Source organism: Vicugna pacos, chromosome 19, assembly GCF_048564905.1.
Source record: "Vicugna pacos chromosome 19, VicPac4, whole genome shotgun sequence".
In the NCBI taxonomy this organism is placed as follows: domain Eukaryota; kingdom Metazoa; phylum Chordata; class Mammalia; order Artiodactyla; family Camelidae; genus Vicugna; species Vicugna pacos.
Window position 1 is genome coordinate 27,655,330 of NC_133005.1, and position 17,812 is coordinate 27,673,141.

General features: G+C 39.0%; 1 protein-coding gene across 8 annotated transcripts in view; it reads right to left on the reverse strand.

The window, feature by feature from the left end:
* The window catches only part of MROH8 (maestro heat like repeat family member 8), a 39,743-nt gene that overhangs the window by 1,689 nt on the left and 20,242 nt on the right, over positions 1-17,812 (reverse strand). For 2 of the 8 annotated variants that reach the window (XM_015237831.3, XM_072944190.1), the window contains exons 10-23: positions 17,488-17,603; positions 16,324-16,476; positions 14,218-14,378; positions 13,072-13,207; positions 10,812-11,002; positions 9,656-9,793; positions 9,217-9,331; positions 8,742-8,882; positions 7,398-7,562; positions 6,529-6,684; positions 5,406-5,528; positions 3,829-3,928; positions 3,506-3,571; positions 263-793 (exon numbers count right to left, since the gene is read on the reverse strand). In XM_015237831.3, the coding sequence (XP_015093317.3) occupies positions 681-793; positions 3,506-3,571; positions 3,829-3,928; positions 5,406-5,528; positions 6,529-6,684; positions 7,398-7,562; positions 8,742-8,882; positions 9,217-9,331; positions 9,656-9,793; positions 10,812-11,002; positions 13,072-13,207; positions 14,218-14,378; positions 16,324-16,476; positions 17,488-17,603 (1,874 nt within the window). In that variant the 3' untranslated portion in view covers positions 263-680. Of the gene's footprint in view, positions 1-262; positions 794-3,505; positions 3,572-3,828; positions 3,929-5,401; positions 5,529-6,528; positions 6,685-7,397; positions 7,563-8,741; positions 8,883-9,216; positions 9,332-9,655; positions 9,794-10,811; positions 11,003-13,071; positions 13,208-14,217; positions 14,379-16,323; positions 16,477-17,487; positions 17,604-17,812 lie in introns of those variants that run through there. The other 6 variants (XM_072944185.1, XR_012061713.1, XM_072944187.1 and 3 more) reach the window with 6 other exon arrangements.

The window sequence follows — 17,812 nt, forward strand, 5'->3', positions numbered from 1 at the left end:
CTATAGTTTTACTTGCCAGAGCTGATGCCTGTGAGATTCTCCCCTTCCCTAATCCCATCTGTTACCTACGTGATAGTTTAATCTTTCAATAAAAGAAAAAAATTTCATATAAAATAGGTATCTTAGTATAAGAAGGAAAAGCAATACTCAAACTTCTAAAAAAAGGCAAAGTCTAAAATAATAAACACACAGTTGGGCCAGTAATAGATAACAAATATAATACATTTTAATAGTATATGATGAAAATAAAGCCAAAATGATATTTAATTATATTGAACTTTTATTTCAACATATTACCACAAAGTTAAATGTCCAGAAATACTTGTTTTGTGTATTTTAAAAAATTCCATAAAAACATCAACCTATCTCTGAAGAGAGACTTCTATAAAAGTAATGGAGATGTTTAGAATAAAGAGACTTGTCAATATAATCACCATTAAGTGCCTCTTCAGCCTTTCCCAAACCTCTGTAATTTCTTAAAGATTTTGACAGCAAAAAATATGTTCTGAGGTAATTAAATGGGTGGAGGTATCTTCATGCTGGCATTGCTTTATGCCTGGAAAAAAAAAAAAAAAAGGAGCACCAGCTGCTTCTGTGGTTTCCAAAGGGATTAGTTTCCACCTGATGTTGCTTGCCTTGCACTTCTAGGTAGGAAGACAACCGATGAGCTTTCTCAGTCCTCAAGCTGTCTCCCTGGGATCTCGCTCAGCCCCGAACTTGTGGATTTGCAACAGAGCCTGGGTGGCGATGATGCGCAGAGAGGGCTCGGGGTCATGCAGCAGCTTTCTCAGATCTAAGGGGGAAGAAAACCCAGGTTGGAGATGAACATCTATGGAAATGGTCTCTGGTCCAGACACAAAACAGCCAATATGCCTATAGCAGCTGAGATGAAGGGCTAACTTTTTCCAAGCCTCTGTGTGAAAGTTTGTACATCTGTAGATCAGTTCCAATTCTGACCTATAAAACTTGTTTCTGAGATGCCAAATATTTCACTCTTTTACAATAATCACACTGCCAAGTAGTCTAGAGTCAAATTATCTAGATCTGCCAAGTGATGTATTATACAGTTAATTTCTGAGTTCCTGCGTTGGTCCTAGAGGTTAGTCTTAAATCATTATTCTCTTTTAATTTTTCTTTATAAGTTTTAATATATGTTTTCTTAATGCAGAAGAAATACATATTCATTGTGTAGAAAAATTAGACAATACATACATCTAAGCACTAGGAGAAAATCAAAGTCACTTATAATCTACCATCAGAGAAAAATCACTGTTATTTTTTTTCTGTTTATTCATTTACATAGGTAAGCTTTTATTTTTTGTCCAAGTGGAACCACATTGTATATATTATCTAATCACTGCTTACTTTATTTAATAATACTGTATCATTATTTATCCAAGTCATTTAAACAGTCTTCTACAAATATTTTTCATGGCTACATATGATTCTACAGTGTGGATATGCTCTAATTTATTTACCTAATTTCCTATTGTTTCTAATCTTGGATGTTTCCTATTTTTGACATTTTGGATAACATTGAAGTGAACATTCCTGTAACAATTTCTACTTATTTTCATAGCTTAAAATTCCTAGAAGTGGGATTGATAAGTCAAGGTATATGTTTATTTAAAGGTTTTGATATATATTGCCAAACTTCCCCCTAAAAATGTTGTATCAATTTATGCTCATACCAGCACAGTGTATGACAATATTAGTTTTCCTTTAACACATCACTGTTCAGTATTAATTAGTAATCTTTGCCATTTTGAAAGAAAAACACATACTGGTATCTCATCATTGTTTGGTTTTACAGACTTTTGATTACTAGTAATACTGAATATTTTTCATATATATTTATTGGTCATTTGTCTTCTGTGAACTACTAATTCATATCATTTGCCACGTTTCTTTTGAGAATGTACTGATTTGTTTTAAGGATATTAACCCTTTATTATAATGTAAATGTACCCCCATATTATTGTTTATTTTTCGGTTTTGTCTGTTTCTTTGTTTCTTCAAACAAATGTTTATGTAGACATATTTATCATTCTTTCACTTTATGGATCTGTGTTTGTATTATATTAGAAAAAGGTCTCTTTTGAATTTCTAATTCTCCAAGTTTGCAGAAATGCTAGAGCCTCTTCATAGTTCCGAGTTTTTTCTTTAAGTAGCATTTTAGCCTTTATATTCATCACGTTTATTTCCAAAAATGGAATACTTGACTAGCTTTTAGTTTCTTTCAGTTCTTACAGGAAAATCTGTCTACGTGTTCTGCAGGACATCTGAGACAGCAGACATCAATTTTGGAATACAAAGGAACTGAAACCTATTTTGTCATGAAATTGATTTGAATATTTAAATTTTTGTTACTTTTGTTTAAATTTAGCTTAAAATTACCTGTGGTAACTGACATAAACTTATTCAAAAAAGAGTGCTAGGATGTTCTACCCTATCTCTAGGACAGATCAGCCACTTCAGGGAAGATAGCGAGTGGGATTATTCCATTAGGTTGAACCACACAAGTTGCTGATACTTGACTGTTTTTGCCTTACAAAATGGCAATTTAATATGATTCATCCTGACATACATGCACATAATTTATAGGTATATCTTAAATCTTCTATATCGATAACTTTACAATGGAAAAGAAACTTTGGTTCCCCAGTCTTTGAGATTAGAAAAAAAATTTCCTTTGAATTGACCAGAATCAACCATGCAGAATCTTACCCTTAGAATAAAATAATCTATGTGACTTTTCCTAGTTATTTTTGCTTCTGATATCTGTGGGGAAGTAGGAGACCTTACAGAAAAGTGGTATGATCTTTCTTAAATAAGTTTCAGCTTCTGGCTATTTTACCAGTTACATATTTTTATTTTAAAAGCAGTGAATTGTTCAGGATTTTAATTTGGTTCTCAAAGTACATGCTTTTGGACAGTAAGACTTAGCATTTCATGGCATTTTCTAATTGTAGGACTACTTATTAAGAGGAAATAAATAATTCTTGGAATGTCAAATCCTCAAAGGTGTACAATCATAGAAAAATTTCACTTATTGACAATTCAGAAAACCATTTGCATGATGGTTGCCTTACATGAGTATAAAACTTCTCCATTACAAGTCCTAGGCCCTTACGGGACAATCACCACTTACAGAAAATAGTGCTGCAGTCAGTTTCTGTGGTACTTATAAGGGGGGTCATCATAATTTACTAAGAGTGTATTTTACATAATTTCTAATTTCCTGACAGACAAAGTTTAGGAATTATCCCTGAGACATTCATCAAAGCTGGTTTCTAGACGAAGAGTGTCATGTCCTTTCCTAAAGAAGGAATTGGACTGGGATGAGACTGTCATTTGGTTGAAGTTTCCAAGGACTTTTTTTACCATGAAAGTCAGACTTTTTGATTCTCAGAGTCTCAGCTCTGTCACAGAGCCTGCCCACAGTCACTGCCTCAGACACCTTCCAAAATATGGGGTACCCTAAACCCAAGTGTTTATCACTTACCATCCTCTATCCAGTCAGTACCCTTCATCCTCAGCTCACTGTGATCCGTGTAACTTGGTAAGAGCCCTAAATGCAGGATAAAGTCAGGGAGTCTGTGATCTAAGTTTGGTTTTAAGCAGCTGGCAGAACTGGCCTTTTGATAATTAGACAGATTCTAAAAACTGAACTTCTAAGCGGTAATAGTTACCTACAGATAACGTAGCCCCTTTCTCCAAAGAAGTATTTTCACAGTCATCTTCATAAAGAATGGGGATACTCAAAAACACAATTTGGGAAAGTAGAGGATAACAGTGACTGTAGAAATGGAAGGGTTTTCTTTGTACCTACAAACAAGACTGCTGCTCTTCTGATAGGAAGTTTTGCATTCTTGGAGAACATCAGTGTTTGGGCTAAGATGTTAATTTTCCCCTTGCATTTTTTTCCCTAAATGGGGAAAAAAAGTAAGAGTATAAAGGAGTGAAGTAGCAGCACTATTTTTATCAGCCTCTCACAGTTTCTAGAGCCAGGGATTATATCAGACACACATACAAAGTGTATGTGGTTAAAATAACTATAGTTGCTCGATCATGCCACAATAATAAGCCCCTAGGTACTGTTAAATCTGCCAAATACACCTTGCTCACATCCACGCATATTGTGCCTGTAATGCCTCTAATATGTCTTCACTTCTCTGTATCTCATTATCTAAGTCTTCTCCGTTCTCTAAGCTCTGCCTTGAGTTTTGCCTCCCTATGAACTCTTCCCTGACAGCTCTTGCCTTCCTGACCAAGCCCTTCTCTGAGGAACGTATAGGTCCTCCTCTCCTGGCACATACCATTTTCCACCTTGAGTTTCTGTTCAGTGTTCCACAGAGGTTTAAGTTCCCTCACTAGCTTGTAAACTCCCTTTAGGAAGTTTTATTAGTCCTTGGTACGTTTCTGGGTTCTCCATGGCCTGTTACACATTCGATGTGTTATGCTTACTAGATGAATGAGTTCAGCTCTCAGTGGCTTTCTTACAAGGAAAAGCACCTGAGGGACAGGAGGAAGAGGACAGGAATTTGTTCTCATAGAACTTAGGATTTAAGATGGACAATCTGTAGTCTTAACCACTGACAGCACTGAATTTCTTGCTGCAAATACTGTTCTTAGTGCATCAGCTATAGGTTTGGTTGCAGGTCAGAGAAAGAATCCCCAATGGAAAGCCTGACATGAGGGCACCATGGGGCTTCCTAGCCCTGTAAGTCTGATCAGAGGAACCCATACTGGGTCCTAAATGGCCACACACATGGAAGATCCCTGGGAACAGTCAGTCCAAGTGTCATCACAGTGGTTCTAGAGTCAGTTGTCTAGAAAACCATGGATGGGCCTCCTGGGCCTGCCCTGGTTCAAAGCGTGCATCTAAGATCAGCCTCAGTAGCTTCTGTCAAGTTTGTGAAGAGAAAGGATGCCATCTGCATCCTGGCACAGCCAGTGGCGTACTGCCATCATGCTGCATGGCCTCCGAGAGCACGGCAGTCCTTGCTTGGGGCCCATGCTCTGATGGAGGATAAAACAACCCACTTCATCCAAGGAAGAGATTAGAGCCCACTATAAAGGCAATACACAACCCCGTTTCAGTTCACTCCATAAAGAGTGTTTTGAGCATCTACTATCAGCCTGACTCTGTAGCCTCTGACACAGGGTTAACTAGTCTTTTATGTGAGAAAGGGTGGTAATAGAAAGTGAATTTTGACTCATTTGGGAGGGAACTATAGAAAATTGGATTCACAGTACAAGCCAGTTCATAGGTATCAGTTGCTGATATGAGAAGGGATGGAAATACTTCCTTTATGTCATATTCCTCCATTAAAAACTATGTTTGAAAAAAATAAGCACGTCAGCATATTAAGGAGTTAATAAAGCCATTATTGCTCACATACAAAGAATTTGCAGATTATTCCAACGTCACTAGGGTTGATGTACCAGGGATCTTTGCAGTACACTTCTTGGGGCAGCTTCCACTTCAGGAACTGGGCACATATGGTTAGGACTCGCCTGCTCTCCTGTGTAAAGGGTTACCAGAGATCAGCATTTTCAAACATTTTTTAGTTGGGGTTACCTTTCTTCAAATAAAACTGACACTGAAGTCCAATATAGAAAGCTGATAAACTCAGAATCATCCTGGTTGAAGTGAGGGGAGGCGTGGAAAGGAACCAGAGTTCTGCTCTCCTCCTCCAACTTTCCCAAACAGTCCCTAAAGAGAACCCATAAAATCTGCAGGGTTCTGGGGAAGAGGTAGAAACCACTGGTCTAGGGCAAGAGCAAGAGCTATCAAGTGTAATACCCAGACCAGAGATTTGGGCAGGAGTTCCCACTTTCCACCACCCCATGTTCTATAGAGGTAGGGCTCCTATGCCCACCTGCTACTTCTACGTCATTCCCTGCCACTCTACACATGCCCTCCTCATAGTCCTTGTGGAATCTCTAGCTTGGGAGAAACTTTGCAGGGTATTGATCCTTTCCTGATCCTGATACTTGAGCAAAATTTAGCAAGTGGGCCTCTTCACTACTCATCGCTCGCAGAATGCCTCTCATGCACCATTCAACACCCCTGGTGAGTCTCCACTAGATTTTTGGGCCATTAAAATTCCTTTGGGGACTGATGGGAATACAAATTAGTTCAGCTACTTTGTTTAGCAATTTGTAAATAGCTAGTAAAGTTATAGATACCCAGATATTCCATTTCTGGGTTTACGCCCTCAAGAAACTCTCACACATGTACACATGGGCTCTGTGCTAGGTTGAATATTGAGGCGGAGATACAAAAAGGTATAGTATGTCATTCTTAACCACAAAGGGCCATGATTTGCTATACAGAAATAAACAGTAAGATTTTTCACACAATTCACTTAGGCAAAATAATTGAAAGGAAGCCTGTGTCAGAGGAAGTGGGGAGTAAAGATGGCACAAAGCCCTGCCTTCAAAGATATGAACACCTATTTGCAGATTTGGCTCTGGATTTGGACGTATTCAGGGCTGAAAGAAGTTGAGCGTAGGCATTACCTCAGCTACTGCATCATTTTCATCCTGGGAATACAGAAGTAGTGGGACCAAGCTGCCCAGAACTTGGCTCTCTACACGCTTCTTATCTGTGTATTTCACAGACTTTACAGAGGCTCCAAAGAGGGTCATGGACAGACGATGAACATCAGGTCTTACCTATGAAGGGAGTGTTCAAAGGGAGGCAACTCACTGAAAGTGTTCATGCTCTACTTACAAGAGCTCGAGGTCAGCTGAAACACCAGTCCTAACATGATGACATTTAGCTGTAGGCAGCTGAGGGTGAGAAACCAAATACAACTACAGATGGCAACATTTGCTGCTTTGCATGGCTTGTTCTTTAACTCCACGAATGAGAAATGGGCCCAGTCCCACCTGAAGTCATCACAGCTTATACCTACTGCTGGTATCAACCATTCACACAAGCTACTTTGCTGAAATTCAAAATCCCAGCCTTGGCATATTTGACTCTTCCAAGGATGTGGTTCATTGTGCTCCATCCCTTGTCTTTTTGACACATCTTTGGGATTTGGGATGGGGACATATGTACAGTCCACCATCTTGACCCAGTCCTGACTGTTTCTTGGAAGGAAAAGACAATGTCTTTTCTCAAACTTCTTCTCCACCCCATGAAGCAGGGGAGTACCTTGGCAAGTCTCTATGTTTCAGTTTTTTTCATCTGAAAAACAGTAACACCAGCCCTACTAACATCACAGGTTACCTGGAAGGGTCTTAAGAGAGGAGATCTGTAAGTGCTCTGAACATAAGAATTACTATGTAAAATAGAGTGTATTTATTACTATCCCAACTTCTATTTGCTGTTATGCTAGCTACGTCCCCCTAGGACATTCTCTCTTCTCCCCTTGTCTTACATCACCAAATAAGGAGAACGAGGTCCTCATCATGGCAGTCAGGGTGGTGAAATCCATTGTCCTGACGAGCTGCAGGAGTATCTGGATGGTCAACAAAACAATCTTCTCATCAGTTTCACGTAAGAAGTCTAAGATGCATGGAGACAGGCTCTTGATGTCTTCCCTCTGTGTGCCCAAAGGAAGTATATCAACACTCATCCTGATAGCACTTCATTTGGTACCAAAGTAGGGCTTCCCACCTGTACTCTGTACCTGGTGCTTTTGAATTTGTGGTAGTGCTGGCTAGTCAAGAACACAAGAGAAGCAAAGAGGGCATGATGCCCTCTCTCAGTACTGGCAGGGCTGACATACAGAGAAGGAAGCAGAGCTGCTGTGAGCTGCCTCCCAGGACAGGAGTGGGACCAGGTGGGGATGGTCCAGCAACAGGGACTTGGGCTTAATGCAAGAAATTTCTCTCCTAGCAATGAGAGAAAGTGGACTGGCCAGCTGGTCACAGAGATTCCCTAACACGGAAGGTATCCAAACAGAGGCTAAAATATGCCTTGCAGGAATTCAAGCAGAAATTAACTGAGTGCCTTTAAGGGTCCTTCCCATTCTAAACTGGGATTCTGCTCTTCTGAAACCCCCAAAAGGAGTCTCAGGGTTTTAAAGTTTAAATCATACATGTTAAAAATTAAATAGAATAACGCAACAAATATTCATGTATCCAATCAACCAGAATTAACTTATGTTGATGTTTGCCATTTTTGTTTCAGATCGATCGATCGATTGATCTATCTTTTAAATAAAAGAAAGAGAACTCAAGTGGTTGAAGATTCAGGGGTTAATCTTCTTCTCTTCTGACCTAGTTTTAGTTTCTAGCTGGGCTTGTGGAAAATGAGCTTCCAATATGAATGTCGGTGATCTCTGCCTTAGATGATAAGCATCTTGGGAGCAGATACAATGGCTTATCCAATTTACTCCATAGGGTAACATGGTGCAATGCATAAAAGGACACCTGAATGTTACCCAGGTTGTGATGATAATGATGGTACCTCCTATACAAACTGCAGGATTCAAAAATTATGGATACAACTGACTTGGGCTTTTTTATCTTTTTTGATTTCATTAAATGTCTAATAGTCAGTAGACACAGAATTCAAATGAACACCACCCTATTCAATGTACAAAGGATGTACTCCTGTTCGCAGGTGACTCCATTTACCTCCTCAGCTGTTACTAGTTTCCTGGGTATATTTCTGGGATATATTTTATTTGTGACTTAAGAATTATCAGTCCTAAAGATTTCTACAGGTTACCAAAAAAATTAAAATTTAAACATTTGAAAAAAGATAGTGGTCCTACCGTCTCCTGGTGTCTGACAAGATAGTGCAGTCCCCTCAGGGCAAGAACTTTAAAAAGCTTATTTCCATGAAGTAGCCAGTCTTTCAAGCGGGCAACAGAGTATATGCTGGGCAGTCTCCTAGCCACTGGACTCTGGAGAAGCTGAAAGAACCCAGGAATCAGCCAAAGAAGGTACCTTTAAGCCTTTTTTCATGAAGGGAGCCACCTTCCCACCAACTTCAAAATACATATTTTTCTTTGAATCCTCTACTATACAGCGTATACATTACAGAGTAATGCTTGCACCTAGGTACATAAGGAACACTGAATAATGAACACATAGACAGGAGAATTTCAATAGGCTTGATTTTGAAATTATTTCTGCCCCATGTCTGAACTGGATCCCAGCCTGTCACTAAGTTGGATAGGGCCTAGGAAGGCAAGTCCTGCTGCTTTATAGGTTTCCTGAATCCAGCTTCTAAAAAGTGAGTCTTACCTCCACAAAAAAGCCTGCAGATGTGAGTTTATGTTTATCATTTCCTCGGTTAAGAAGAGGGACCAACAGGTACATGACCTTATGTGCAAGGAAGTGATTCCTTTCCAGCAACGCACTGCAAAACAGAACACCAACAGAGCAACTCTTAGCAGCGCTCCTATTCAGACAGCACTGCGCCCAGGGCTGGGGACCTCTGAAGTTTTCGCCCAGCTTTAGGTTCAGAGGAGGGTAAGGCAGGGCCAGCACCTCTGAAAAATTTGGCTGGCATGATGGGTATTTGCCCACCCTGTGATGAGAAGGTTATTCAACCTTGGTTGCTGTGGCAACTAAAAGGAAAAAAAACAAACAAAAAAACCCCCAATCCCACCCCGCCCCTCCACACACAAAACCTTAGAACGATGCTGATTGAGAGCAGGTGTGCACGGCAGGGAACCCTTACTTGGCAAGGAGGGACACTCCCTGAAGATGGCAATCTTTTCCTTCCAGAAGCGCCCATCCTTTATTCTTTTCCATGATGTTGAATTCCTGCCAGCAGAATGTTCTGAGGAGGAGAGTCTTTGTAGCCTGTATGGCAAAGCTAAATCAAACAAAAACAGTACAAGTGAACAGAACAGGTCTCTCCAGCTTAGCAGCACAAAATCACTCTGCTCTCACTGAGAAGGGCCGTGCATCAATTGCTGCTGGACTGTAATTCTCTCCTTTCCAGATTTCCCAAAAGACTCTTACTGCTCTAATAACTTGAAAGGTCCTTTATACAAATTCTAAGCATAAAGAACTCTAACTAGATTTTGTTTCCCCGGAGTATGGAAAGAAATCTCTGATGAAACAAATGATATAGGATGCTAAACTGATGCTCCCTGCAAAAAAGGGGGGGGAAAAAGCTTTATTTAGATACAATTTGTACCCCATAAAATTTACCCCCACTGCTTTTTAAAACTACTTATTGAACTAATATTCTGGACATAACATCAGAGAGTCCTAAAGCTAGAAGGGTTCTTGGACAACACCTAGCCTGATCTCATTTACAGATAAGGAAATTGAGGAACAGAACAACACAAGGATTTGCCCAAGATACGTAGGCATTTAAGTGAATGAGAATTAGAACTCAGATCTCCTGTCTCTTAGTCAGGTGTTCTTAAATGTTCTGCATTAGAGCACTTCATCTAAAAGAAATCCATGTGCCACAGCAACACTAAGAAATTTCTATGGAGATCCTAGTGGGGAACTAAAAATACCTCTCCAAGCAGTGAAGCAGAAATGAGAAACTGTTGACTGTGAACCAGCATGGTTAGGGAGGTGGGTTTAAGGCTGTTTTGCTGGTCTCTGTCTCTGATTTATAAAGAAAGGGCTGGCACGCTATCTCACATTATTTTGCAGAGCATCTGGACCCAGAGAGCCAAGTTGACCTTGGTACCAATAAAACCAAAGACAGCCAATGAGAGCCCAGAATGACTCCTGGGCTCTTCGTCTTGATGTCTCATGAGGGTAACAGACTGAAGCTCTCCCACAGTTGGGGCCACATCTTGGCTCTCCTTGCAGCTGCCACAGTGCCCAGTGCTAAGAGTTAAGGTCAGCGAAATCACAATGGGCAGTACCACAAAGGGGTGACCTCTGAAGACATTTCCTGGTCTGTGTACAGGCCACTTGGGATGGCGACATCAGACATGGTGAGGCCAATGCTGTGGTGAATCTGGATGAGCAGTGTCATGAGAAGCTGCGGAAAGAGTCGGAATGTAGCTTCTCGAAGCCTGTTTCCCACAAACACCTCATAAAGGGCATCTGTCGCCTGTGGAAGAAAAGGAGCAGAACAGCCGCTAGCCCTAATCCTTACTTTCACTTCACTTCTGCTTGTGCCAGAACATGCCTTCTGGTTCTCCCACAGGCAGAACAGGAGTGGTAATCTGCGCAGGGACACGAAAGTGAGGGAGGATAGGAACAGGAGTGAAGTGGTCACTGAAGGTTACCAGAGTGAGAGGCGTCCTGAAATCCAGAAGTAAACTATAAGGAAACTATTATTAACATGTTTGACCACACACAAATTTAAAGCCAGGGTGACATTTATCATAAACAAAGGTGGATGACAAATAATCTGAAAAAGTATTTGCATCAATGTGGTATTCTTAATATATAAAATGCCCTTACATATCAGGGGAGAAAAATGAAAAGCTTGCTACTCAAAGTGTGGGCCATACACCAGCATCCCTGGCATCAGCTGAGAGATGGTTAGAAATGGAGAACAGCAAGCCCCAACCCAGACCTTCTGCATCAGAATCTGTATTTCAATGAGATCCCCAGATGATCATGGCTTGTGTGCATATTAAAATTGAAAAGCACTGGGGTATGAGACATAAGCTGACAAGTCACAAAAGAAGAAAAAACATAAATGACCAATTAAAAACCATATGCAAATGTTGAACTTCATCAATGATGGAATTATAATTAAAACAATGTTCCTTTTTCACCTATCAGCTAGGCACCAATGCTCAGTGTGGTGAGGGAGTAGGTAAATGGGCGTGCTCAGACACCACTGCAGAAGGGCTGTGTTCTAGATAGCCAGCTGGGAACATCATCAAAAGTTTAAATAAGCCCAGAAATTCCCCTTCAATGGACTTTATCCTAAGAAAATAATTCAGTATGTATAACAAAATTTATGTATGCATGATTAAGTTTGCTACAGCACTGTTTTAATGGCAAAAGTTTGAAGATGGTCAAAACGTTCACTAACAGAAAACAATGAAATAAATAGTTTGGTATCAAGTATTACCTATTTTTAAAAGGTAATTAAAAATTAACTACAATGCAGCCATGAAGAGGAGAACAGAGAGCCCTGTATATTGATATGGAAAGTAGTTTATATATTGTTAAATGAAAACCAGCATGTCATCAAACGCTATGTAATAGGAGCCTATTAATACATAATATAATTTTATAGACTAATGTGATTACGTGTATACTTTTACCTGCCCTAACTCCTAAAAATGCACTAAAATGACATTATAGGGATTTTTAAAAAGGCATAAACCCACAACAACAGAGAGAATAACAGAGGAGACAATAGCAGACTAGAGACATCAAAATAAGTTTGAAAGCTAAAAAAAAAAGTATGATAATTTAGGCCAGAGAAAGCTGAACCATAAACTGGTAGGGAAGAAAATAAAAAGTAAACGTGGATGAGGGGAGGCTGTGCATGTAGGGGGCAAGGAATATATAGGAACTCTCTTACTTCCTGCTCAGTTTTGCTGTGAGCCTAAACTGCTCTAAAAAATAAAGTTTATTTAAAAGGAAAAATATGGGGGAAAAAAGTATACAAGTATGTACACAAAAAGTTTATATATTATGAACACTTCTAGAAAGTTGATTTCAAGGAGATGGTGTAGCCATAAGCAAAGAATGGTTTTTAGACTTTTAGAGGATTGTTTAAAAATATATCCAAAGAATATATAGTGGAGACTATATGTGATCTGTAAAACCTAAAATATTTACTTACCATCTGGTCCTTTACAGGATAAGTTTGACAACCTCTGCTCAAGCAAGACCTTTGGTTTCTATTCTATACTCTTCTGTATTATTTGAAATTCTTTTCACAAGTTTGTATTACTCTTAACTATGATGATACACATTTTTTAAAAGATGAGGGAAGGAATGTTTAAAACAAATTAAACCATACTGATTCCTTCACTCATCCCAGCCCCCTCCACGTCAATCCCTCGGTGGAGACATTATAGATTTATAAAAGATGACAGAAGCAAACTTTGAGAAGAACCAAAGGAACAGTAGCTAGGGAGGGTACTGGGCCAGTCATCCTGGGAAGGGAGCATGCGGGCTGAGGGTGGAGGGCAGAGCTCAGTGGCTTACAGCAACAGCCACGTAGGCCATCTTCTCCTGGGTGGGCAAGTTATGGCATTTCTGCAGCTTCCTTAGGAGCCTCCACAGGATCCAGGTTGTGCTGGGCAGCTCCACCTCCAGAGTTCTCCACAACTCAGCCAGATGCCTGGAAATCCCAGAGTGAGAGGGTTCAGGAGAATGGCTTATCCTAGAGCTTACCCAGACCACAAGCTTCCTAGAGTTTGTCTGGAACCCAGTCTATAAGAGGTTTTCCTCTCTGATGCTCAGCTGCTCAGTTCTTCAGGGTATCAAGACTTACTATCTGAATTCATAACAGTAACTCCCATGTATATATTTATACTTTCTTTTTATGTATATATCTTTCGGCTAAATCTTTCTCAAGTGTTTTGTAGACATAACGACATTCCCCCTAAATCTCTATCTCCTAAATTATTTTATCTCCTAAAAATAAGGACATTCTTCTATATAACTATGTGGTCATTTCACACCTAAGAAAACTACATTAATTTAATAATCTAGTATAGAGTCTCTATTTAAATCTTCTTAAAATTTTCTTTTATAGCTTTTGTTTTTCTTTCTGGATCCAATCAAGGTCCCATGTTGCATTTGGTTATGTCTCTTTAGTGTCTTTTTATCTAGAACAGTACCCTCAGCACAATTTTTACTTTCATGACATTAACTTTTTTTAAGCTGGTATGAAGTACTTTATTTTCTAAAGCCAACAAACCAAAAATCAAAACAAGATGTCAAAACAATCTCTAAACCGATCATTGAATTTGAGAGGCAGCATGTTATGCATAGTGGGAACAGTCAGAAAAGATCCACACATTTAATTACCTAGTTGACATTTCCACTTGAGTATCTCACTGGCATGTTAAATTCAGCATGTTCAAAACTGAACTCATGGTTACAATCAATAGAATAACTTTTTTGAAGAGCTCAGTCCAACTATTCTGTACAAATGTTCTTCCTTCTGGACTTGCTGGATTGTTTCTTTATTCTATGCATTATATTCTGATTTATATTGCAGGCATTTGTCTATATCTTACCTCTTCTATAAGAACATTAGACTTTTGAGGGCAACCACGTTCTACAATACTCAGAGCTGTGTCACACACCCCAATTTATTCCAGAGGCTGTACCAGATTCTGTTACCTGTCATATGGAACTGGATGACACAGAAGGTGGCTGATCACTGTGTCTGTGTACTTGGGCCTGGAAATAAACAAACTCACGGTATTTATGATTTGTCGGCGGACTCTAGGCTGGCTGATTACAGATAGCTGGGCACAGATAACCCCCATAATTTCTGGCACCTGAAGAGGGAAAAGAAATAACTAAGACCCCAATCCTGTCAGCAGTGGTAGTTACTGAGAATATTGTGGCTATTTCTATACGGTCCTGGGGGTAACTTTTAAAGCAGAATGTTTATTATTTTTAAAAAGTTTATTATTGAAACTACTTAAAATATACATATATGAATGGATATGCATATAAGAGGATTTGGAAGAACATATATACAAAGATATTAATGTGCCTTTGAGTGATGGGATATTTATTTTTTGCTTATCTATGTTTTCTAATTTTTCCTCAAAGATTATGTATTGGTTTATAATAAGACAGATTAATGAAAGTGTTGCAGGGAAGTTGTGTTTTTACCACTCTGACTCTGAGAATGGAAAAGGAGTCATACCCGCCTTCCTCCTGGAGATGCTTATCATGTTCGGGTAAAGAGAACAGCAGCCACTGGGCTTTGGTCCATTTCTCTGTTTAGACTGCTCTTTGCACTCACAGACGCATGGCTGCAGCTCTCTGTGGCAATGTCAGCTTCTCAGAGAGGCAGTCCTTAACAGCCTCAGATAAAATGGCCATCATTATCGCCAGTTACCAGAAACTGATTTGAGGATGGGCAGGTGATGCAGTTCTGGCCAATAAAATATGGGGGAAAATCTACTCAGGGCTTATAGTAAAGATTTCTCTCTGTGATTAAAGGAAGACAAGTTCTCCCTTCTTTGCTGGATCATATTGTCTTATCTGCTCATAAAGTCTGAAAATGTGGTGACTATCTTATGACTATATGAACAAGCCAAGTTGGAAAGATGGAAAAGCCCCTGGTTCTTTGATAACACTGTCAAGTCACTGAACCAATCCTAGAAAACATACTCTACTTCCAGACTTCTTATTATATGAGATGATAAAAACTTTGTTTAAGCTTCTTACAGTTGATTGTTTTTTTACAGCCAAAAACACTCAAATGATACAAGTGCCCATTGCACCATCTTTCAAAATAGTACTGTTCTTTTTGCATCTTTGCTATTTTAACAGATTAGAAAATGGGTTTTCATCATTAAAAGATTACTTTTTATTTTTATCCAAGTGCAACACACACACAATTTAAAAAGTCCAGTGGTATTTCAAGGCTCTCTCTTGCCTATTCCTTAGGTCCACTCTCCAGTGACAACTACTTTTATCCCTTTTACCTCTTCCAGTATGTCCTTTCATATTTCTAGACAGTGTAACTATATTGTTAGTTCTCCATGTATCAATTTTAGATATTTAAATAAATTTTCTTGATTTTTTCTATGACATTTATTCACAATATGCTAACATGAGGTATCAGTTTCAAAAGTTTAACTAGAAAAAATTCAATCACTTAAAATTTGAAAGCAGAAGTTACTGACAAATATATTTTAGGAAAAAACAAGCAATCAGCAAACTTAATGAAAAATCAGCGAGAAAATGGATTATCTTCAAAGAAATTAACAGCTGACTTTTCAATAATCATTAGGGTTTAAATCCAGTGTTCTATAAGAAAATATCTACTCATCTAAAATTCTATACCTATCCTTTAAAAATAAAATTCTCTTGATTTTAAGTTTATTAAGTTGGCCTCCTTCTAGGATCACTGATGGCTTGACTTTTTAAAAAATTTGATACCTCTAACTAACCTGAATGAGGATCTAAATTGTTGGAGTCACCATTCTCATATGTATTAGTTATATCCTCTCAGAAAAACTACACTCTTTTGGAAAATATGGACCATGTCTTAGATTATTTTAAATTGCCCTCCCTAGTTGCACACACAGTGGTTGTTTATACATACTTGTTGAATGGGTGAATGTTCAACATTGACCAAATGGACTAAGGAGGGACCCTGGTTCCCTTCAGTAGTTGTTTTCTGCTGGACAGGAGCCGCAGAAGAGAGCTCATCAGTGGCAGGAGGGGAGGGGTCTTTCCAATATTCCAAACCTGGCTCTTTACCTTCTCAAACCGGGACTCCGCACTCTTCACCAACGTTATCAGCAACTCTCCCGCTGACTGCTGGGTGCAGGGATGTTTCAGGTTTTTCAGGCCATCTAGTGTAGTCATTACAAACTGGCAGAGCTCATTTGAATTGAGGAAAACTTCGAAGACCTGAGATGATTTAGGGAAAGTAAACTTTCAAGATATATAATATGACAGAAAGAGCCCTGAACAAGGAATAGATTCTAGGTTAATGATCAGAGAATCATACAAAGAGGTATAAAGCTGTTTACCTCAATAGTGAAAAACTGGAAGCAACCCAATGTCCCCCGTGAGGGTCTGTGCATGGCCTTTTACAGCTCTGACTTTTAGAAAGAAGCTTGATTACTGAGATCCTCAGAAAGAGTCACACTTTTATACGGATAGGAATTAAGGAAAAGCCCTAATGCTATATAGCTGACAGGGATGCAGGCACAGCTAAAATACCTTGTCTGGAGATAATATAGTAAAAAGATGTGTTATTTTGCTTTTCATTGCATTTAGTGGTGTATAAGGTCCTTCACACAATTATAACATGTATAATCTACTGGGCACTTACTTTGTGACAGGCCCTAAGCAAAGGTGTTTCTATATAGCATCTCATTTAACTCTTATAATAACTGCATTGTTCCAGTTTTTATAGATCCTCATCATACAGATGAGAAAACTGATGTTCAGAAAATTTAAATTACCTCATACTTTTGATCCTATAGTAAGATCTATAAGGTTTTTTTTTCCATTTCCCCTAACATACTTCCTGGTACCTAGTAGGTGCTAAAATATTTTGTTGAATATTGAATAAATACATTAATTAAAAAGCATATAGCTTGTTGGGTCAACCATATCCTCTTGTAGGTCCTTTTTGGGACAAAAGTTTACATTTGCAAGAGGCTGGGTAGGGTTAGGACAAGGAGTGTAAGAGTCATGACCACAGCGCCTCGTCTCCAGACTATGGAGTGTTTAGAGAGCAAATTCTCTGGGAAATCTTGTATGTTTAGTTTTATAAGCAATTAGCTAAACTTTTCCCGAAGTGATTTTACCATTTCACATTCTCATGGACAAATGTATGAGACTTCTGGTTGCTTTCCATCCTCTCCAACATTTCAAGCTGTCTGTCTTTATAATTTTAGCCATTCCGATTACCTGTGCAATTTTGAAGGGACAACTGTAGAACTGTTGAATACTGTAGAGTTCTAGGAGTTCTCGACATTTTTTCATTGCTTCTTTCAAGCTTCGATTTTTCTTGTCGTGAGTGATATCTGAGAAGGAAACGTGAAATATTAATACTTTCTGGCTTCTTTCTTCTTGATTTTGCAAGTCTGGTTGATCTCCAGGTTGAAGTGAATCCCAAGATCTCACACTTCTCTATTTCACTTGAATAAAAATGCCTGGGGCAAGGAGTGTGTGCTAGGTCGATTTGTTTCCCCTCTGTTGTAGGGCAATACAGAGCTTTTATAAAGAGCTGAAG